Source organism: Mustelus asterias, chromosome 7 (assembly GCF_964213995.1).
Source record: "Mustelus asterias chromosome 7, sMusAst1.hap1.1, whole genome shotgun sequence".
NCBI classification, from domain to species: Eukaryota; Metazoa; Chordata; class Chondrichthyes; order Carcharhiniformes; family Triakidae; genus Mustelus; species Mustelus asterias.
Window position 1 is genome coordinate 103077237 of NC_135807.1, and position 18810 is coordinate 103096046.

At 45.8% G+C, this 18810-nt stretch overlaps 1 protein-coding gene across 1 annotated transcript in view; it reads left to right on the forward strand.

Annotated features, from left to right (window-relative positions):
* stac (SH3 and cysteine rich domain) overlaps window positions 1-18810 on the forward strand; it is a 186940-nt gene that overhangs the window by 140171 nt on the left and 27959 nt on the right. Inside the window, exons 8-9 of the mRNA XM_078217125.1 lie at window positions 8388-8482; window positions 13755-13806. Of these exons, the coding sequence (XP_078073251.1) occupies window positions 8388-8482; window positions 13755-13806 (147 nt within the window). The remainder of the gene's footprint in view (window positions 1-8387; window positions 8483-13754; window positions 13807-18810) is intronic.

Genomic DNA, 18810 nt, shown 5'->3' on the forward strand with positions numbered 1-18810 from the left:
TAACTCTTCCAGTGATCCACTCTCAACAAGCCTGGTTTCTTGTAGGGATACTTTATTTTGTCTTGCGCTCATTATTAACCAGCTGCAAGTCATCTGTCAATCCCATGCACATGGTCCTGTTTGCCAATCAAAGAGTTGGCATCTTTTTGGTTGTTTTATTTGTTTGGCTGGTGTAATGGATTCGATCCATTTGTTGTTCAGAGACTCCAGTTCCAGGCATTAGTTGAAGCAGCAGGACCTTGGTGGGTCAGCACTTTACTGGTTCTGGGGTACCTGAGTTGAGGTGGGCAGTGACTGAGCAGTGGTACACTATGTTGCCTCCTACCGCCGAAGATAGCCTGCATCAGCCATTCGCGATACCAGTCGAGTTGGACTTTCCACTTGTAACTGTTGTGCTGTGTTAACTTTCTGCAGCGAACTTGGAGTGTCCTCTCCAGGGACACAATGTATGGACACCCTGGGTTGCTCAAATGTGAGAGTTCCTCTCTCAACCTCCTTTGTTGAGTCCTTTGGCACGGGCTTTGTTCCAGGAGTTGCTGGAAAGGTGGGATGTTTAGACATCAAGCTGCCTTTGGGCTCCACTCCAGGTTTTTTGTCAGGATTTACTCCATTAGCTTTCAACTCTCTTGAAGTGTCCACAAGACTGTGGAACTATTAGCCCATAGCTGGGAGTTTGGTTCATGAGTGCCACACCAGTGAGCCTGCACACTGCATATCTCGGAGACAAACTTCTTTAACCTGGGGGCACAAGGGACCCAGTTTCAACGTGTCGCTATGAGGAGTCACCACCAAAGACTTGGCTAATGGGAGGCTGTGTACAGGGAGCAACTTACATTTGGATTTCTTGTTTGCATTGTTGCTATCCACTGAGAGCGAAAATGAGAAGCAAGCTAAAACACACAAGCGAAAAGCGTGCCAAGTCTCATCACCCACACACTAGATGCACCACGACAATTGGTTGGACAACAAGAGAGAAAGAGAGGCATTGCTGATAGTGGATCCGGAAGTGATTTTTGCATCAGAATGATATCGTGTGGGGCAAAGAGCCTCTGATAGACTACAACAGCACAATCTCATTGGTGCACTGAGTGCGCATGAGGGAGACATCGCAGTAGTGGTCTGATTAGTGCACGAGAGCGACATAGAATCCCGAGAGTGCTGAAGGAGGCCATTCGGCCCATCGGGTCTGCACAGACAACAATCCCATCCAGGCCCTATCTCCATAACCGCACGTATTTACCCTGCTAATCCCCCTGACACTAAGGGCAATTTAGCATAGCCAATCCAGTTAACCTGCACATTTTGGAGTAGTGGTCTGATAGTGCACAAAGGAGACTTCGCAGTAGTGGTCCTGACAGAAGTGCATGTAGGCCCAAATTTTCCACACGATGACCTTGCAATGCGGGTGGGACGAGAAGTAGCCACGTTTCGCCAACCCACCCAAGATCAATTAACGATTGTGATCATTAAAAGCAAGTGAACACACAAAAACGGAAAGCATGCCAAGTCTCATCACCCACACACTAGATGCATCATATCAATTTGTTGGATGACACGAGAGTGAAAGAGTGGAAATAAAGAAAGTTCAATCAAGTCTGGAAGAGACTCTTGCATCAGAATTGTCTAATGCTGGGGCAAAGAGCCTCTGCTAGACTACAACAGCACAATTTCCCTCATGCACTGAGTATGCATGAGGGAGACCTCGCAGTAGTGGTTGATGGTGCATGCAAGAATCATGTCTGGATCAGTGGGGTGGGCACGTGGCAGGTGCCGGGTCTAATGGCAGCCAGGTGCAAAGTTGAAAGGTGGCTTCCAAAGGCTGCTGAAGACAGAGGGAGCATATGGCAGCAGCAGGAAGGCACATCAAAGGGGGGGAATTTCAGGTGGACAGCAAGGCCACCTCCCGTTTCTCCAACAAGTGTCTACATGCCCTTGTGGGAGTGTCTGCGTGCCCTTGTGGAGACAGTGACAGCCAGCAAGAGCAACCTCATGCCAAGGGATGGAAGGCGGCGTCCACACCACCTCATCAAGAAGGCCTGGGCAAGCTGGCAACTGGGGTCAATGGGCATGACGCAGTCCGGTGCACATGGATCCAGAGCTGGAAAGGGTTCGATGACTTTCTGTGCTCAGCAAGGGTGAGTTCTGAGTGGCCATTGTCCATTATGGGGGACTGAGGAAGGGCGCCTGTCCATCATCGCAATCAAGCATGTGGGATTCAGAGAGGCTCAGAACACACATCTGCCCATATGTGTTAAGGCTGGAGAGAAGATCTGAAGCCCTGCGTCCATCAAAGAGTCAGGTGTCCAAAGGGGCTGGGACATACCTCGTGGGAGTGAAGGGGGTTGGGGCAGCATGGTATGGTGCTGAATTTGGAGGGTTGAGTGCTCAATAGAGCTCTGCACTTACAGGAGAAACAAAGCCATAACAACAAGGAGTGATCGGCCATTGGTGGTGAGGTGCCTAAGCTGGCACTCCTCACCAGCTGGGGGCCCTGGAGCTCAAGTGCGAGTGAGGAAGAGGTCATCAGGTCACAGAGAGGCTGGCGTCTCTGCGGAAGGTAAGAGCCCAGTGGGCTAACGCAAGACAGGCTATGTGTGAAAAAAATGTAGGGATACTTTATCCCTAACAAAGACTTCAGTGATGCACCAATCACTGAGCCACTGCAATGGACCGCATGTTGCGGAAATTAACTCTGTGATATGATGAATAGTTCTGGCCAATGATTTTCATCCCTCAGATGACCCATTCACCAGAGCCAGCCAGGAGGCCAATGATCCTCCATTGACACCGGAGTGGGCCAGAATATGATGCACCCATGGACACACCCTCTCTAAGCACTAGGACTGATACTGGCACGTCAGTGGACACTAATGTGTTGGCTAGTTGGTGGTGCTCAGTAGTGAGGGCACATCACACTTGCTTGAGCAGAGGATGGAGGCAGGGAGTGCCCAGCGCACTGGCAGTCAGAGGAGTGCAGGAGAGCGGGACCATGCTGAGTCCGAGGAAGATGATGAGCCTCTGGAGTCAGCAATCAGGTGGCAAGTGCTGGATGTCCAATGGGTTGCACGGGGAAATCTGGTGGAGTTCCCTGAGGGTCTACGTAAGACCATAAGACCATAAGACATAGGAGCGGAAGTAAGGCCATTCGGCCCATCGAGTCCACTCCACCATTCAATCATGGTTGATTTCAACTCCATTTACCCGCTCTCTCCCCATAGCCCTTAATTCCTCGAGAAATCAAGAATTTATCAATTTCTGTCTTGAAGACGCTCAACGTCTCGGCCTCCACAGCCCTCTGTGGCAATGAATTCCACAGACCCACCACTCTCTGGCTGAAGAAATTTCTCCTCATCTCTGTTCTAAAGTGACTCCCTTTTATTCTAAGGCTGTGCCCCCGCGTCCTAGTCTCCCCTGTTAATGGAAACAACTTCCCTACGTCCATCCTATCTAAGCCGTTCATTATCTTGTAAGTTTCTATCAGATCTCCCCTCAACCTCCTAAACTCCAATGAATATAATCCCACGATCCTCAGACGTTCATCGTATGTCAGGCCTACCATTCCTGGGATCATCCGTGTGAATCTCCGCTGGACCCGCTCCAGTGCCAGTATGTCCTTCCTGAGGTGTGGGGCCCAAAATTGCTCACAGTACTCCAAATGGGGCCTAACCAGTGCTTTATAAAGCCTCAGAAGTACATCCCTGCTTTTGTATTCCAAGCCTCTTGAGATAAATGACAACATTACATTTGCTTTCTTAATTACGGACTCAACCTGCAAGTTTACCTTTAGAGAATCCTGGACTAGGACTCCCAAGTCCCTTTGCACTTTAGCATTATGAATTTTGTCACCGTTTAGAAAATAGTCCATGCCATGGTTTCTGTCATGGAGGAGTCCATGCAGAGTATGAATGCTGTGTTGACCCTGAGTATAGAGTATAAAAGCTGGAGTCTGATGATGCAGCTGTATAGAACGCTGGTTAGGCCACATTTGGAGTGCTGCGTCCAGTTCTGGTTGCCGCTCTACCAGAAGGACGTGGAGGCGTTGGAGAGAGTGCAGAGAAGGTCTACCAGGATGTTGCCTGGTATGGAGGGTCTTAGCTATGAGGAGAGATTGGGTAAACTGGGGTTGTTCTCCCTGGAAAGATGGAGAATGAGGGGAGATCTAATAGAGGTGTACAAGATTATGAAGGGGATAGATAGGGTGAACGGTGGGAAGCTTTTTCCCAAATCAGAAGTGACGATCACGAGGGATCACAGGCTCAAGGTGAGAGGGGTGAAGTATAACTCAGATAGTAGAGGGATGTTTTTTACACAGAGAGTGATGGGGGCCTGGAATGCGCTGCCAAGTAGGGTGGTGGAGGCAGGCATGCTGACATCATTTAAGACTTACCTGGATAGTCACATGAGCAGCCTGGGAATGGAGGGATACAAACGATTGGTCTAGTTGGACCAAGGAGCGGCGCAGGCTTGGAGGGCCGAAGGGCCTGTTTCCTGTGCTGTACTGTTCTTTGTTCTTTGAGCTCCAAGTGCACAGCGTCATCCATTGAGAGAGTGATGACTCACATGAACAGGCAGCTCCAGGAATGGAGTGAGGGTTTCCTGGTGTGGGGCTCAGACTTGCAAGCCCTCACACAGGCACTGACCACACACTGCCAGTGTGGCAGAAGAAGGTGGCACCCAGTCTCTCAGATGAGTGCCCATCCTTCATTAGTGGGCAAGGAGGTCACAACACAACTCACAATGGAGAATGGGATGGATGACATTTCTGGGACCTCCTCTCATGGCGCTCCATTTGAGGGCAGCATCCTCTCTGCCAGTCACCAGCCATCCTCCGAATCTGTGACAACTAATGAGTGCCCAGTCATGTTGTTGAGTGCACCCTCTCATGTGGAGTCTGCTCAGGCTCCACCAGCCAAAGGCCAAACCACCAAGGTTTTTTCATTCGGGGATGTGGGTGTCACTGGCTGGGCCAGTATTTATTGCCCACCCCTAATTGCCCTTGAACTGAGTGATTTGCTGGGCCACTTAAGAGACCACTTAAGAGTAAACCACATTGCTGTGGGTCTGGAGTCACATGTAGGCCAGGCCAGGTAAAGATTACAGATTTCCTTCCCTAAAGGACATTAGTGACCCAAATAGGTTTTTACGACAATCGACAATGGTTTCATGGTCATCATTAGACTTTTAATTCCAGATTTCTTTTATTATTAAATTCAACTTTCATCATCTGCATGGTGGAATTCGAACTCGGGTCCCCAGAGCTGGATTTACTCTTAGCATTACGCTGGGTTTCTGGATTACTAGTCCAGTGACAAAACCACTGGGCTACCGCCTTCTATCACCTCATCCAGACCAACAGAGTACCACAGTCAGCAACCTGCTTCTAATGCCGCTCTGAGCGGGGGAGGGGGGAAGGGGGGGCATCTAGACATAGCACCCGTAAAAGTAAGGCTAACATACAGTGAGCACAACAAAGGTTTTGCACTGGAGACTTGTGCTTTCTTTTTAGAAATCATAGAAACCCTACAGTGCAGAAGGAGGCCATTCGGCCCATCGAGTCTGCACCGACCGCAATCCCACCCAGGCCCTACCCCCACATATTTACCCGCTAATCGCTCTAACCTACGCATCTCAGGACTCTAAGGGGCAATTTTTAACCTGGCCAATCAACCTAACCCGCACATCTTTGGACTGTGGGAGGAAACCGGAGCACCCGGAGGGAACCCACGCAGACACGAGGAGAATGTGCAAACTCCACACAGACAGTGACCCAAGCCGGGAATCGAACCCAGGTCCCTGCAGCTGTGAAGCAGCAGTGCTAACCACTGTGCTACCGTGCCGCCCCACTGTGCTACCGTGCCACCCCCTTTTATATCAGAGAAAATCCAATTGGATGTTTTTGCTTTATTTAATGTTAATGTTATCATGATAAATTACTACTCACTCACAAGCCTCGAGTGTCCTGTGAATTCAATTGGTGGTAGCCTCATCAATGCCTACTGCGAGACGTTAGGGGCATCAAACTTTATTATTAAGGCAGTGGTGCCAGATTGGGCTGATGGCATGGTTGTCATGGTAATGTATGAAATGTGTGGGATAGAGGTGGTGGTCTCAGACTCAGACAGTCGGCAAGCCATGCCAACTTAGCTGAAATGTCACTAAATCAAGGCCTCCCTGAAGGTTGCTAATTTTAGTCTCTGTCCTACCTGGATGCTTGGGCTCTGCATCTGAGCTAACATCAGCCTTCTCTTCTGAGGCAGCTGCACCTGCCTCAATATTTTCCAAGTCCAGAGGTTCCCCCTAGAGAGAGAGTGAAATTGTGAGGATTACAGCAGACAATGACAATGAAAGATACTCACTCTGGTGGACGTTGCAGGGTGCCCCCGGAGTGGTCCAGGCATCGATACCTCATCTTCAGCAGACCAATGGTCCTCTCCACCACTGCCCTTGTGGCTGTGATTGTATCTCTCCTCTGCCTCTGTCCTCAGATACCTGAGTCGTCATTAGCCTCCTTTTCAAAGGATAACCCTTGTCACCCGGCAACTATCTGTCAAGGCAAGCTGTGGCCGTGAACAATCTTGGCACTTGTGAGTGGTATCGAACATAGGCATTGTGGGAACTGCCAGGGTAGCTCGCACAGACCTATAGAATCTGGGTCCTGTGATCACAAATTATCTGGACATTCAAGGAGTGAAACCCTTTCCTATTCACAAAGATGCCCAGCTGGCACCTTGATGGCCACATGAGTGCACTCAATGGCACGCTGGATGTGGGAGACCCCTGCAATTACAGCAAAGCCTCTGGCCCACTCAGCCTGGGTGACTTGGTCTGCCCTGAAATGAATGAATGTTCTCACCTGCCTGAACAGAACGTCCGTCACTGGCTTGACAGAGCTGTGTGCAGCTGCCTGGGAGACTCTGCAAAGATCACCCACTGGGCCCTGGAAAGATCCAGAAGCATAAACGCTAAGGGTTATGGTGACCTTGAGAGGCCTGGGCATTAGATGTCCACCCACAGAATTGGAGGCTACCCAAACATCTGGCAGATGGTCATGATGGCTTCCTTTGAACGGCACAACCTCCTATGTCACTGGACCTCTGTCATGTCAAGGTAGTTTGATCGCTGCCTGTACACCCTGGCAGCTGGGTAGTGACGCTCCTGTGGGACTGTCTTCCTTTCCCTTCCTGCTGGCCCTGTGCCTGAGCCTCTGTTCTGAGCTGATTCCTGTGACCGCCTGGCCTCCTCTCTCTTTGTCTCCTGTCCTCCTCCTCAGGAGAGGTGCTTCCTGCTGAATAAACAAGACCCAGCAGCAGAGATGCAAATGGGGTTGACCTGTGCATGGAGGGTGCTAGAGGGTCACAAATCTCAGATATCAGAGAACAGCAATGCCCTGAAATCTCCAGACTAGATACTGAACGGGTGGCACAGTGGTTAGCACTGCTGCCTTATAGCACCAGGGACCCAGTTTCAATTCCGGCCTTGGGTCACTGTCTGTGTGGAGTTTTCACATTCTCCCCATGTCTGTGTGGGTTTCCTCCAGGTGGTCCGGTTTCCTCCCGCAGTCCAAAGATGTGCAGGTTAGGTTGATTGGCCATGATAAATTGCCCCTGAGTGTCAGAGGGATTAGCAGGGTAAATATGTAGGGTTATGGGGATTGGGCCTGGGTGGGATTGTTGTCGGTGCAGCCTCGATGGACCTTAATGGCTTCCTTCGGCACTGTAGGGATTCTAAGAACCCTCCAAAAAATGCAGAGAACTTTAAATGCTCCGAACCAAACTCTCACCAAACTCGCAACACCTCCTAACTCCTTAGCCTGCCTTTGCTCCAGTTCTCACCGACACTCGGCATCCGAGATCCCTATTGTCTCCACAGGATTCCAGCCATAAACTCTCATTTTTATTTTGAGAGAAAGGAATTGCTAATTGTTGATAGATTGTATTTAATTGGTGGTGGGCATTAACTGAGGATTCACTCATACTTCTCAATAAACACTTGTTTAATGGTGCTTGTTGAGTTGTGCAGTGCTTGCTGGTGACCTGTAACTGTGTCAATAAACACTTGTGAAATTTTATAAAAATTGGTTGCAGTTACGTTCTTTACCAAGTTGCTTTCTGGAATATAATACCCATGATTCTCAGCTCAGCAGACAGAGTGCTACCTCTGAACCGAGGAAGCATTTTATATGAATGGTTGGAGAATTGAAGTGACACTTTATTGTTTGGGCATGGTGAGTATTGGAAATCATGGGAAAGTGGGTAGGATAATGTACAAGGAAGTATATGAAAATAGAGACAAAATGAAGAGACCTAAATCAGACCGGAGAGAGTCTGATTGCTTATGTCACCTCTTTCCTGCTAACTTGCTTACATTGCTCGTGTTTTCTTTTGTAGCCGAAAACACCTGAAAACAAAGACCCCTTGCAGCATTTCAATTATGTGGCTCTGTACAGATTCATACCTCAAGTGAATGACGATCTGGAAATGCAGTGAGTACTACCGCTGGAAAGCTATTTCATTGTCACTTTCCTGATGTCATATCTACCAAAATGTTCTTGTTATTTTCCAGACACGAGTAGAATAGTTAAAGCACCAGGATATATCGGGTATAATCTGATCCAATCATCTGTATCAAAAACTTTAGGTTATCAAACTATGCCTGTCACCTTTTGTCTGAATTTCAGAACAGAATTTACAGCATATTCATCTGTTGCTTTAAATTATTCAACATACTCTCCAGTATAGATGCAGCCTGTCTATTCAGGTACTGAAGGCGGTCTCTTGTGTACATCTAAGAAATGATTATAATTGTTCAGAATGCACTGATCCCACACAAGTTCTTAGCCTTGCTCTTTAAATTGCTAAAACTCGCCACAACCTCTAGTCCATCATGGTTATTAAAGTGAAATCTGGGGCTGAAGAACAAGCAGTGACACAGGAACGATGTGCAAAGTGGCCTCCTTCTGTGCTATCATTTTTGATGCTATGGTGTGCCAAAACAAAAGCAACATACAATGAGAGGTCAATAAGTGAAATTTAATTTGACCTTAAAAAGGAATGGAGGAGGAACAAAGGAACAGGGGAGTGTTTACATCTCTATATTTATTGCAATGCCATGTTACTTTGCTTTTTCTACATGAGACTCAGCAGGATGAGCTGACAGTGTGGTCTGCATTGTGTTGGTGAACCAGATGGTGTAATAATGAGGTATTCATTTGACTTAGCTCTTCATATATAGATACAGCCATACATAAAAGCCAAGCTGAAAGCTTTGAGCCACATTTGTTTTTATCAATAGGTATTAATACTGGAAAGACGGGGTGGATTTTACAGACACAAGTTCCTTTAAGGGAGCCAGGTCTCACAGGAGCATATTTTGGGAAATTACTGACGTGTACCCCATAATTTTCCTTTCATAGAGCCTCACCTCTGCAAAATCAGCGCCATCACAGCTATGAGCGTATAAGACGAGAACGGATAGATTAATATCCCAGAGCCACTGGGCTCCTATCAGGAAAGATTCTCCGATGCTAATTGGTCTGTTGTGTAATTGCCAGCTTTTGTTTTCAGATTTCAGTACCTATAGTCTTTCTTTCACACTTTACTTTCCGTGCTACAGGAGATGATAAGAGGCTATCATCAATTAAATGTAGAACTGTGTACATGTAAAACCTGCAGGGATTGGAGAGTTGCCAGCTATCCAGATTGGCTGGAAGCTCTCCATAAGGTGAGACTTCCTCCTGAGTGAGGGACAGAAGTACCACCTGCAGCTTTGGATGGCTGGAAAAACAGGGGTGGCCCTCCCCATAGGGGGCTCCTCTGCGGGCTACAGATATCTGAGCGGGTGGCTCCCCCAACCTCCACCTCCCCACTCCCCTCTCCCCAAAACGCCTGCAAGGAGGGCCGCCAGGGTAAATGTTGTCGTTTCCCTCGCATGGCGACGGGCCCACCTGCAGCTGGTAAAATGCCAAAGGCCGTGGGAAGAGGAATTTGATTTGATTTATTATTGTCACATAGAGTCATAGAAATCATAGAAACCCTAGAGTGCAGAAAGAGGCCATTTGGCCCATCGAGTCTGCACCGACCACAATCCCACCCAGGCCCTACCCCCATATCCCTACATATTTACCCGCTAATCCCTCTAACCTACGCATCTCAGGACACTAAGGGGTAATTTTAGCATGGCCAATCAACCTAACCCGCACATCTTTGGACTGTGGGAGGAAACTGGAGCACCTGGAGGAAACCCACGCAGACACGAGTAGAACGTGTAACCTCCACACAGACAGTGACCCAAGCCGGGAATCGAACCCAGGTCCCTGGCGCTGTGAAGTAGCAGTACTAACCACTGTGCTACTGTGCCGCCCAAAGAGTCATAGAGGTTTACAGCATGGAAACAGGCCCTTTGGCCCAACATGTCCATGCCGCCCTTTTTTTTAAAAACCCTAAGCTAATCCCAATTGCCCGCATTTGGCCCATATCCCTCTATACCCATCGTACCCATGTAACTATCTAAATGCTTTTTAAAAGACAAAATTGTACCCGCCTCTACCACTACCTCTGGCAGCTTGTTCCAGACACTCACCACCCTCTGTGTGAAAAAATTGTCCCTCTGGACACTTTTGTATCTCTCCCCTCTCACCTTAACCTATACCCTCTAGTTTTAGACTCACCTACCTTTGGGAAAAGATAATGACTATCTAGCTAATAAATGTCCCTCATTATTTTATAGACCTCTATAAGATCACCTCTCAGCCTCCTACGCTCCAGAGAAAAAAGTCCCAGTCTATCCAACCTCTCTTTATAACTCAATCCATCAAGTCCTGATAGCATCCTAGTAAATCTTTTCTGCACTCTTTCTAGTTTAATAATATCCTGTCTATAATAGGGTGGTCATGATGTGGAAATGCCAGCGTTGGACTGGGGTAAACACAGTAAGAAGTTTAACAACACCAGGTTAAAGTCCAACAGGTTTATTTGAAAGGTGTGGCTTTTGCTACCAAATAAACCTGTTGGACTTTAACCTGGTGTTGTTAAACTTCTTACTATAATAGGGTGACCAGAATTGCACACAGTATTCCAAGTGTGGCCTTACCAATGTCTTGTACAACTTCAACAAGACATTCCAACTTGTATTAGCATACAGTGAAAAGTATTGTTTCTTGTGTGCTATATAGACAAAGCATACCGTACATAGAGAAGGGAACGAGAGAGTGCAGACTGTAGTGTTAGAGTCATAGCTATAGGGTGTAAAGAAAGATCAACTTAATGTGAGGTAGGTCTATTCAAACTTCTGATGGCAGAAGACCCTAGGTCACCCTGAATTATCCTCTGAAGGCCTGAATAGTCGTCTGAGCAGGAGGGCTATCTGCCACCTTCCCACTGCTGCTCATATGCCAGAACTGACTTCAAGGTGATGGGCATGCCAGCCCTCTCCATCCCACCTAAATTTTCAGCTCCCCTGCCTCTCGGCATTCTCTCTGAGGTCCTGTAATATCCTGACTGTAACGTGCCCATGCTCAGCCTGCCACGGTCAGACCAGCCATAATCTTATCTACTGGCAGAGCAGGCTCGAGGGACTTAATGGTCTACTCCTTATTCACATGTTCATATGAGCAAAAGTGGATAAATGGATTGGTGTAAATCAACTATGATATAATTGAAAGGCTTAAGGGGATGAATAGCCTAACCCTGTTCCTAATATCCCATTCAGGCTCCCAGAGATTGAATAGGTTGGGACTTTATTCCCTGGAGCGTAGAAGATTGAGGGGAGATTTGATAGAGGTGTATAAGATTTTGATGGGTATAGATAGAGTGAATGCAAGCAGGCTTTTTCCGCTGAGGCTAGGGGAGAAAAAAACCAGAGGGCATGGGTTAAGGGTGAAAGGAGAAAAGTTTAAAGGGAATATTAGGGGGGGCTTCTTCACGCAGAGACTGGTGGGAATGTGGAATGAGCTGCCGGATAAAGTGGTAAATGCGGGGTCACTTTTAACATTTAAGAAAAACTTGGACGGGTTCATGGATGAGAGGGGTGTGGAGGGATATGGTCCAAGTGCAGGTCAGTGGGACTAGGCAAAAAATGGTTCGGCACAGACAAGAAGGGCCAAAAGGCCTGTTTCTGAGCTGTAATTTTCTATGGTTCTAAATAGTGGTGGAGCCAGTCTTGCTGGAGCAAACAATGCCAATCCAGTCAGAGTTCCTTGTATAGAGCTTTGTGTGGCAGGAAGACGTATCAAGAACTTGAAGGTCATCTGTATTGGCACACTGGCTATTAGCTTGAGTTCCTAATATACATTCTGCTATGTGAACTGAGAGCACAGCTTCATAAAAACCACCCCGTGTCCTTGTCCAACACAAATACATTAGTACCATTACTCAACTTTAGTAAGACTGCATCTGCTGAACTACATTGAAATATCTGTTGGCTCCTGCAGCTCGTCTGTTTAATCTAAATGAAGTCTGTCTCTTTCAAATGCATCTTTCCTCTTTCCATAGAATAACTGCGGCTGGCTGGATCCTATACAATTTCATCTTCTTGCTTTCCAAATAATCAGCACTCTAATTTTGCCTGTCAAAACTTCCCTTGGCTGTATTTCAAACTAGTGCAGCTCGCATTCCAGAGATGGTGCTTTGAGGAGGCTGCAAGGTTTCATTTTAAGAAGTATTGCCACCATATCCAATTCTATGATGTAACTGGCTTGTTCTCCCGAGTGTGATTTATAATGGAAACTTTACAAGTGTCTGTGAAAGTTCCATTGCTCAGCAGAAAGTAATACTGAACAAACAGACAGATATACAGCACTACTGTTTGCTTCACTAGTTTGGTTCAGGATGGGCTTACAGAAAGCACTAATTGCTTCAGTGCTTCAGTATACCTGAGATGATGAACATAACCAGTCTCCAGGAATGATTTTTCAAATCAGTGTACTACCAGTAAGGAGCGGCACCCATTGGCTGCAAATGAAGAAATAACTTATTTTTACATTTTTATAAATTGGGCATGTTTTCACTGAAAAGAGATGATTTAGAAGTGATATGATTGCTGTTGTTCGTATTCATATCCTTTAAAAAGTACCTGGATGAGTACTTGGCACACCATAACATTCAAGGCTATGGGCCAAGTGCTGGCAAGTGGGATTAGATGGGCAGGTCAGGGCCTTTCATGCGTCGGGGCAGACTCGATGGGCCAAAGATCCTCTTCTGCACTGTAATATTCTGTGATTCTGTGATCTTTCTGTTCTGTTTGACCAAATTCACACTCCACAGTGCATTTACTCAGTCACTAGAATCAGTCAATATTTTCTGAAATGCAACATATATCTCTTGCGGTTCATATTTTGTCTCCACATAAAAAAATGATATAGCATCTTATCAGATTCTCAAAGTAGTCCCAAAGTCACTGGTATTTTGTAGGCAAACCTAGCAACCCGTTTGTGCACAACAAGCTTCCACAAACAACAATTGAATAAATTACCCAATAATTTACATTAGTTGGTCAAGGGGAAACTATTAGCAAGGACACTAGGAGAACAGGAGAACTCTGTACTCTACTTCGACATCACTGAGTAGCCAAGTATGTCATTTGAAATGTACTTCCAACAGTAAAACACATCCTCTGCATTGTACTGATGTGCCAGCCTTGAGATGTGCTGCTGTGGGGAATAGTTTGTTTATATTACCAGGATTCTTTCATCTCTATCATTTGAGGAAGTTTTAATGTTCAGTTAAAGGCTAACATTATCTCTTTGCTTAAAATCGCAGGGCTGGAGACAGAGTTTTTCTGCTAGATGATTCTAATGAGGAATGGTGGAAGGTAAGGCTTCTTAATCTTGACGGTTGTAATCAGAAATAATTCTACTAACTAAACTTCTGGGGGGTAAATCTTCCGTCATAACTTTGGTGGAAGTCTGGAAGACCCTCCCCCAAGAAAATGGTATACACCGCCAGAGATTAGGAACTTGTCTCTTTGTCTCCGCCCACCCCCTCCCCCACCACCACCTGCACACCAACCCCATGACAACCTCAATTTCATCATTACGCAGAAAATTTAAAGGTTTTTAATTCCTTAAAGTATTAAAAAGTTGCTGACGGGGCCAGGATTGTGTTTTAGGAGGTTTATAAATATTTCTGAATACAAATAAACATGCCTGAGTAGTGTTGTATAATATCAGACATCTTTGATCAAAGGTCAGGGAAAAGACTTCTTGGTGTGTTATGTGTAACTAAGTCTTAAACACATTCTATATTTTTCCATTTATATTTTTGCTACACACATCATTATTCCCTATATCTGTCAGAAATTAGCGAAGGGGAAACATCTGGAAATGTTAAGGACAAATGTATGTTCCCAGTGGGGAATATACATCAACAGAGCATGCAGATTAAAGGTGGGGTTATAACACTACAGCTAATGGTCTCTGCCTCACCTTACCCACACTCGCTACTAAAGATCATCTTTGAGATGTATCAAAATCACATCAATCCAAAATGGATTCTGGGACAGTTAGTTTTTAAGATTGCCATAGCACTCTATTGTGGCCATTTGTGTATGTATGTGTATATATAGTCATACCGAAATAAACTGTTCTCAGTTGGGTGCTTTGAGCTCCATGTGATGCACGTCTCTTTTCTGTCCAGCAAAGATATCACAGTCTGGCAATGAGGATAGGATTTTGGATACTCTAGCCAAACAAATTTGGTTGGAGAAGCTTTCAGCAAACTTGTAGAGGAACTGAGAGTTTTATTTTTACTGAGAAATAGTTTTTAAAATCCTATCTTAGTGAAAAGGCTGTTTGTATACGTGGGTGGTCTGACCTTTGAAGGTAGCCGCATCAGCAGGTATTATTGGGTGATCGGGAGAGTACGACCACGACCAAGAATCTTTCGCTGTGTATGTGGAGCAGTTTGACATATATTTCACTGCTAATAGTATTTCTGATGTTCCTGATAATCTGGCAATAAGGAAAAGGAAGATATTTGTGACAGAAGCTGGCCCAGAGTGTAAGAAACACTCTGTTTCTTAAATAGAACAAGAATTTGTTCACCCCTGCTAAACCAAATGACTTGCCACTGTCGGTATAAGCAGCACTATAGTCCCAAACCATTCCAGAAAGATATCAGTTTGGAACCAGGAGTGAGATGCTCAGTGAGGACATTGGAGACTTTATCGTGGCTTTGAAGAAACTGTTCATTCATTGCGATATTGAAGAATTTCAGAGTATTGTGGGACAGATTTGTGTGCTGTTTCAAAAGTGAATGCATTTACAGTAGGTTGCTGACATTGCCAAAGTTAACTGTCGACGGAACTCTTGCTAAGCAGCTTTGTCCATGGGCGTGGCAGAACATGACTCGAGAGAAGCCTGCTGAATTAAATAAGCTGCAGCTGAGTAAGCTGAAGGCCCCAACAACGACGGGTCATAGCAGCAGAGGTACTACAAAGTTCTGTTACTGTTTCTTCAGGTAAACATTAGGCACAGAATTATCTATTGCTGAAGACACGGTACTACAGCTGCAAGAAGAAGGGTCAACTTGCCAAGGCACGTCAAAAGAATACAAACAGAGGAAATGCTGGTTCAGAAAACAGAGGTCACTGCATATAGTTGTCGAGCAGCATCAGGTCAAGGAGGGGTCAACTAAGACCTATGTGATCTGAATCACAAGGAGGTCTAGTGGAAATCTGTGGTATCATTATCCAAGTAGCTTTGGATGGATCTCCGGTGAACATGGAGGTTGACACAGGTGTATCAGTAAGAGTGATTCCTGAATCGATATACCATTAGAAGTTGATTCAGCATCAGTTGGATAAATCACACATAGAATGACTAAGTTATAGGAAAGAGAAAATCTCCCATAATGGGAAGTGTGTTGGTTCCAGTTATATACCAGCGGCAATGTGTAAAATCGACCATTATTGTCGTGGAGGGTGAAAAACCTGCTTTGTTGGGAAGAAACTATTTAACAGCGCTGAAGTTAGATTGGAATCAGCTTTCTTGCAGGGAAACAAAATTCACAACGTGGATGGCATGATTGCCAAGTATTCTCAAGTATTTACTGAAACAAACTAATTCAAGGATATAAAACCAACAAACGGGTCCGGAGGAATACAAGACCAGTTTATTCAGTGCCCTGTGTTCTAAAGGAGAAAATAGAGCAAGAACTGAAAACACTTGAGACTGTAAAGTAGAATAAAGTTGTTCTTTATTCATTTACAGGATGTGGACTACTTCCATAGTAGTAGTAACAAAGTCAGATGGTAATGTAAGATATGTGGGGATTTTAATGTAACCATAAATCAAGTGTGGAAATATAATCCACTTGATAGTTGCCAAACGTGGAATATCTGTCCACAATGTTGTCAGGGGGCCAGATTTTTTTTCAAAGTTATCTGACAAACACCTATCTGGAACTTGAGTTCAATGATGAGTTTGTGTCATATTTGACAATTAATACAAACGTAGGTGGTGTTCAGTTTCATAGGCTGCTATTTAATAATTCTTCTGTCCCTGTAATTTTTCAAGGAGCAATGAACCTATTTGGATGACACACTTGTTTTCGCTCCAAACAGACAAACACATAAGGACGGACTGAATAGAGTGCTCCAATCTTTGGAAAAGCATAGAGTTCAGGTGAAGGTGCAAAAATGTGAAATGCTTCAAAATTCTGTAGAGTATTTGGGACACCGGATAGACAAAGATGGGTTACAGTCTACCAAGAGTAAAGTTCAAGAAATAAGAAATGCACCACAAACTCATTTTTCTTTGTGCCTCGTGAATTACTGTGGTAAGTTCATACCAAATTTGGCAACCTTATGCATCCATCAAATGAATTCTTGAGGAAGTGTGTTCGTGGGATTGGACAAGGGAGTGTGACAAGGCATTCCAGTTTTGTAAAAGTACATTGATAGATGGTACAATGCTTGAACATTGCGAGTAGGTGTTGTGACCTCTCATTGGTAATGGTGAGGAGAGACACTGATTGCAGTATCCTCAGTGTCAGTGACTGGAATTATAAACACACAAAATGCAAAACATTGTCTTTTAATGTTGGAGTATGAAGAATTCATAAACACTTTTTGATCATTGTTTCATGATTGAGATTTTGCAGAATTTTGCAGAATTTCCGAGATCAATGGGAAGTTTTCAGGAGAGGATGGCACCTGCACAAGAAGGACGGGTCGAAAAACTAAGTTGGAAGGGCACGAATATCCTGGCTGGGAGTTTTGCTAGTGCAGTTCGGGGGGGTTTAAACTAGTATGGCAGGGGGGTGGGGATCAAAATATTAGGTCTACAAGTGTAGAGGCTGGGGACGAGCTTGGGGCTGGGACAAGGCTGGCAAAGAAGAAGAGCACTCTGGGGGAGGATGACCTCACTGGGCCTGGAGGTCTGGAGTGCTTATACTTCAATGCAAGGAGCGTAGCAGGTAAGACAGACGAACTTAGGGCCTTAATGCTCACGAGGAATTTGGATGTGGTTGCGGTGACGGAGACTTGGTTGAAAGAGGGACAGGACTGGCAGCTGAATATTCCGGGGTACAAGTGTTTTAGGCGAGACAGAGGAGGGGCAAAAAGAGGTGGGGGAGTAGCAGTATTAGTTGGTGAGCATATTACAGCGGTGCAGAGGGAGGACAATTCAGAGGGGTCGTGTAACGAGTCACTCTGGGTGGAGCTTAGAAACAGGAAGGGCGCAGTCACTATGTTGGGGGTGTACTACAGGCCCCCCAACAGCCCAAGGGAAGTGGAAGAACGGATATGTCAGGAGATACTGGATAGGTGCAGGAAAAATAGGGTTGTTGTAGTGGGAGACTTCAATTTCCCTGGTATAGACTGGAAATCGCTGAGAGCTGGGACTCTGAATGGGGAGGAATTTGTAAAATGCGTACAGGAGGGTTCTTTGGAACAATATGTAGATAGCCCGACTAGAGAGGCAGCTATACTGGACCTAGTACTGGGGAATGAGCCCGGTCAGGTCTTCAAAGTTTCGGTAGGGGAACATGTGGCAAATAGTGACCACAATTCTGTTAGCTTTAGGATAGTGATGGAAAAGGATGAGTGGTGTCCCAAGGGTAAGGTGTTGGATTGGGGGAAGGCTAACTTGAGTGGGATTAGGCAGAAATTGGCAGCTGTTGATTAGGAGAGGCTGTTTGAGGGTAAATCCACATCTGGCATGTGGGAGTCTTTTAAGGAACAGTTGTTAGGGCTGCAGGACAGGCATGTGCCTGTAAAAAAGGATGGGAAGGGTGGGATTCGAGAACCGTGGATAACCAGGGAAATTGAGGGACTGATCAAAAAGAAAAGAGAGGCGTATGTTAGGTCCAGGCAGCTAAAAATGGAGGGAGCTCTGGAGGAGTACAAAGAAAGTAGGAAAGAACTCAAACGAGGAATTAGAAGGGCAAAAAGGGGTCACGAAATGTCCTTGGCAGACAGGATTAAGGAGAATCCCAAGGCATTTTATTCATACGTTAGGAACAAAAGGGTTGTCAGGGAAAAAATCGGACCTCTCAGGGACAAAAGTGGGGAATTATGCTTGGAGCCCAAAGAAGTAGGGGAGATCCTAAATGAATACTTTGCGTCGGTATTCACAAAGGAGAGGGATGTGTTGACTGGGAGTGTCTCGGAGGGGAGTGTTGACCCGTTAGAGAAAATCTCCATTACAAGGGAGGAAGTGTTAGGTTTGTTAGAGAATATAAAGACTGACAAATCCCCAGGGCCTGATGGAATCTATCCAAGGCTGCTCAGGGAGACGAGAGATGAAATCGCTGGGCCTCTGACGCAAATCTTTGTCTCGTCACTGGACGCAGGTGAGGTCCCAGAGGATTGGAG